Source organism: Pygoscelis adeliae, unplaced genomic scaffold, assembly GCF_000699105.1.
Source record: "Pygoscelis adeliae isolate BGI_AS28 unplaced genomic scaffold, ASM69910v1 Scaffold487, whole genome shotgun sequence".
NCBI lineage: Eukaryota > Metazoa > Chordata > Aves > Sphenisciformes > Spheniscidae > Pygoscelis > Pygoscelis adeliae.
In genome coordinates, this window is record NW_008825078.1 from 141,290 (window position 1) to 144,749 (window position 3,460).

At 46.0% G+C, this 3,460-nt stretch overlaps 1 protein-coding gene across 1 annotated transcript in view; it reads left to right on the top strand.

Annotated features, from left to right (window-relative positions):
* IFT172 (intraflagellar transport 172) overlaps positions 1 to 3,460 on the top strand; it is a 46,408-nt gene that overhangs the window by 35,271 nt on the left and 7,677 nt on the right. The window contains 2 exon segments of the mRNA XM_009326907.1: positions 1,873 to 1,989; positions 2,481 to 2,591. Coding sequence (XP_009325182.1) covers positions 1,873 to 1,989; positions 2,481 to 2,591 — 228 coding nt within the window.

Sequence of the window (3,460 nt, forward strand, 5' to 3'; positions counted from 1 at the left end):
GAATGAGTGGGCAGGGCAAAGCAGTCATTTCTGTGGGGAGCATGGGAGGATCACTGCAGCAGCTCAAAAATTGCCTCTCCACTGTCCCCATCTTGGCCAATCAGGCCTAGCAGGGAAGCATTAGAACCCAGAAGCATATTGGGTTTAAATTTTGTGATTAATGGAGCATTGGAAAAAGCTAAATGAGTTGTTTGGGCTGGAAATAATTGGTACCATGGAAACAAAGAGACTTGTAAAAGAAAGCCTTCTTTCTACATGTTCTTTAGAGGCCTGGTGTCAGCAGAAATGAGACATCCTTTTCATGAAAGCAAATTTGACATGTTTTCATTTTTACTGACCTAAAACTAGCAAATTACCTCAGCAGAGTAATAAAAATGGAGAAAAGCAAAATGAAACTGTTTTACAGTGCTATTCCAATGCAGTAACAGGAGGAGAAAGCTCTAGATTACCAGGATCTACTTTGAGGGTTTGTTTGTATTCAATGGTTATTGATTGGTTATTGGTTATTGGATATTGATTCAATGGTTATTGAGGGCAGGTGTTGATTCTTTGAAGTGAGGCATTGCTTCAGATTGAGTAACAGGGCAGCCCCTGGCAATGGAGTCTGCAGTTAGTGGAGACATCACAGCTAATCACCCAGGCAAACACTAATAACTTGGAGAAGCACTGGTAACGTGTTGTACTGTATTTTTATAACTTTGTTTCTAATGCAGTAACCAGTAACCTGAGTTTGGGCTTTACTACAGTAAACTTGATTTCTTTTTGACTTGGGCTTCTCTGGTGATACAAATGGTCTTTGTTGTAGTAGTTGTTACCTTGGAGACCTCTGTGCTGATGTTCTAATTATCAGGAGATACCAGTGTTGATCTTCTTCCATAAAGACTAACTTCACGCTCAGTTGAATGGTAAAGGCTTAATCAGTTTTATTGTCAGCCAGGCACAACACTACAACATTTAGTCCAAGAAGATGTTAGTCTGTTTATGCCTCTAAGAGACCGTTAGCACAACCTTTCTCCATGACCAGTGCAGAATTTCATGACTTTTGACTCAGCTGTTCTACAGTGATTATACAGGAAAAAAGTTACATTTATCAAAATAGGTCACATACCACACTTAATCTTTATCCCAAACTGTCCTGTACCTAGTGTTTCACCAGCATCCACATCTGGGTGTTCAAGTTCTAGACATATCATTGGGGCACTGGTCTCTCTTGTGCTTAATAAACTTGTTTCCATTGCTCATTTTTTGACAGGACTGCACATTTTATGCAATCCTCTTCATGTCATTACTATATTTAAGCCTGTGTGAAACAGGTCTTTCCTCAGTTGCATTTCTGTAAGGCCAACTACAGTCAGTCCTCAGCAAAGTGAGCAAAGTGTTTACGTGATCAGCACATGTATGAGCAGCACTCCAAGGAGGCCTCCAGTCCCAGAGATCTGACAGCATTTGAATAATGGACTAGAGCAGCCTTGCAAATTATGAACGTCTTCAGTCCACAAAGTGTTTCGATTCATTCTTTCATTAGACTACGGACTGGTTTACAATTGGTACCTGTGATGCCACATTGGGGAGATACTGCATCCTTTAGGTATTTGGCAGTATTCCTTTGGCAAGTGGTGACCAGCTGAAAAACAGTTTTATTTCCATGTGTAGAAGGATCAGCAAAGCATCAGTTAGTCAGGATTAGAGGTGTCAAGTGGGGCCCAAATCAAAGCCTGCTGTGTGCAGTCTGTCTCTGTCGGATTAGCTGGTCTTGCCCTTTGGGACTCATGTGTACGGGGGGTGTGTACATGCATCTGAAACTGTCCCTACCGAGAGACAAGTGGTCGGTTTATGAATCTCATGCTACTGCTTTCTGTGTGCCTTCTCCAGAACTATAAAGTCTTGCACAAATATGTAGCTCTGTATGCAACTTACCTCATCCGGGAGGGCAGTTCGGACAAAGCCTTGAGCCTGTATGTCCACCATGGAGCACCTGCCAACCCACAGGTAATGAAGACAGCATGACATCCCAGTGTGACTTGCCAGAGTGTGCTATGATCTGTCACATGTGTCAAGCTTCCAGTCCAGAACTGGGATTGCCAGGTGTTCAACATGTCCAAGCCACTTCAACCCTGCTGTGGGTTCTTCCAGAGGCTCCGCAGCTAGAGGACTAAAGGCAATCTCCTGGCATATTCTCCACAGGGAAGGAGCAGGGGGGAGTTGAGTATTTGTGTTTGTTTCAAACACCTTAACCACCAAGTCCAGAATAAAATGAACCATGTTTGCCTCTCTGAGAGTACTGGCTGCAGGAAGCATTCTTTCCCATTTCCCTGCCTGTCCTGTAGCACCCCTTGCAACCAGCAATCTGCAGCAGTGTGCTCCAGGAGCCTGTATGCAGAGCTGCTGTCCCCTCAGCCTGTGCTTGACAGCAGGAGAGCTCCAGACTTTTGTTGACTTCCCATCTGGCTCCCTCAAGATTTCTCTCCTTTTTGTTGCAGAATTTCAACATTTACAAACGTCTCTTTGTGGAGATGGTGAAAGCGTCTGGCATGAATTGTGCCGAAGCCTACTCCAGCTGGGCTGACCTGCGTGATGTTCTCTTCCATCTGGTGAGTGTGAGCCGTGGCCACTGCTGCCTGTTAAACTCCTGGTGGCTCCTAGCAGGCGAGAAAGAAGAACCAGTCTCTAGCAAGGTGACGTGGGCAGTATTTGTACAACAGAAGCCAAGGGTTAATGGGGAAATGTCCACAATGTGGACAGTAGAACAACAGGATCCTGTGAAGTAGACATGGCTGGGCAAGAGAAGTTAGGGAAGAAGATGACCCTGCACTCAAGGCCAAATCCTAGAAGTGGGTCTGGACATTGGCACTTGCAGAGCTCATTGTGTCACTGCTACATGGGAGCCTATCACAACATGCCTGCTTTTCATCCTACACCTATATTCAACAGCCTGGGTGGGGCAAGGACCTGAGGAAAGCACAGCACTATTGAGCCTGGAAAATAAGAGTACTCCTCATCTCCCCAGAGATGCTTAGAGCCTTCTGCTCTTTCTTCCCTGTCCCAAAATTAGGCTTAGACAGGTGTACTCTGCGCTGGGTAAAAAAACTGGCTGGACGGCCGGGCCCAGAGAGTTGTGGTGAATGGAGTTAAATCCAGTTGGTGGCCGGTTACGAGTGGTGTTCCCCAGGGCTCAGTATTAGGACCAGTTCTGTTTAATATCTTTATCAATGACCTGGACAAGGGGATCGAGTGCACCCTCAGTCAGTTTGCAGACAACACCAAGTTGGGCGGGAGTGTTGATCTGCTCAAGGGTAGGAAGGCTCTGCAGAGGGACCTGGACAGGCTGGATCGATGGGCCCAGGCCAACTGTATGAGATTCAACAAGGCCAAGTGCCGGGTCCTGCACTTTGGCCACAACAACCCCATGCAGCGCTACAGGCTTGGGGAAGAGTGGCTGGAAAGCTGCCTGGCGGAAAAG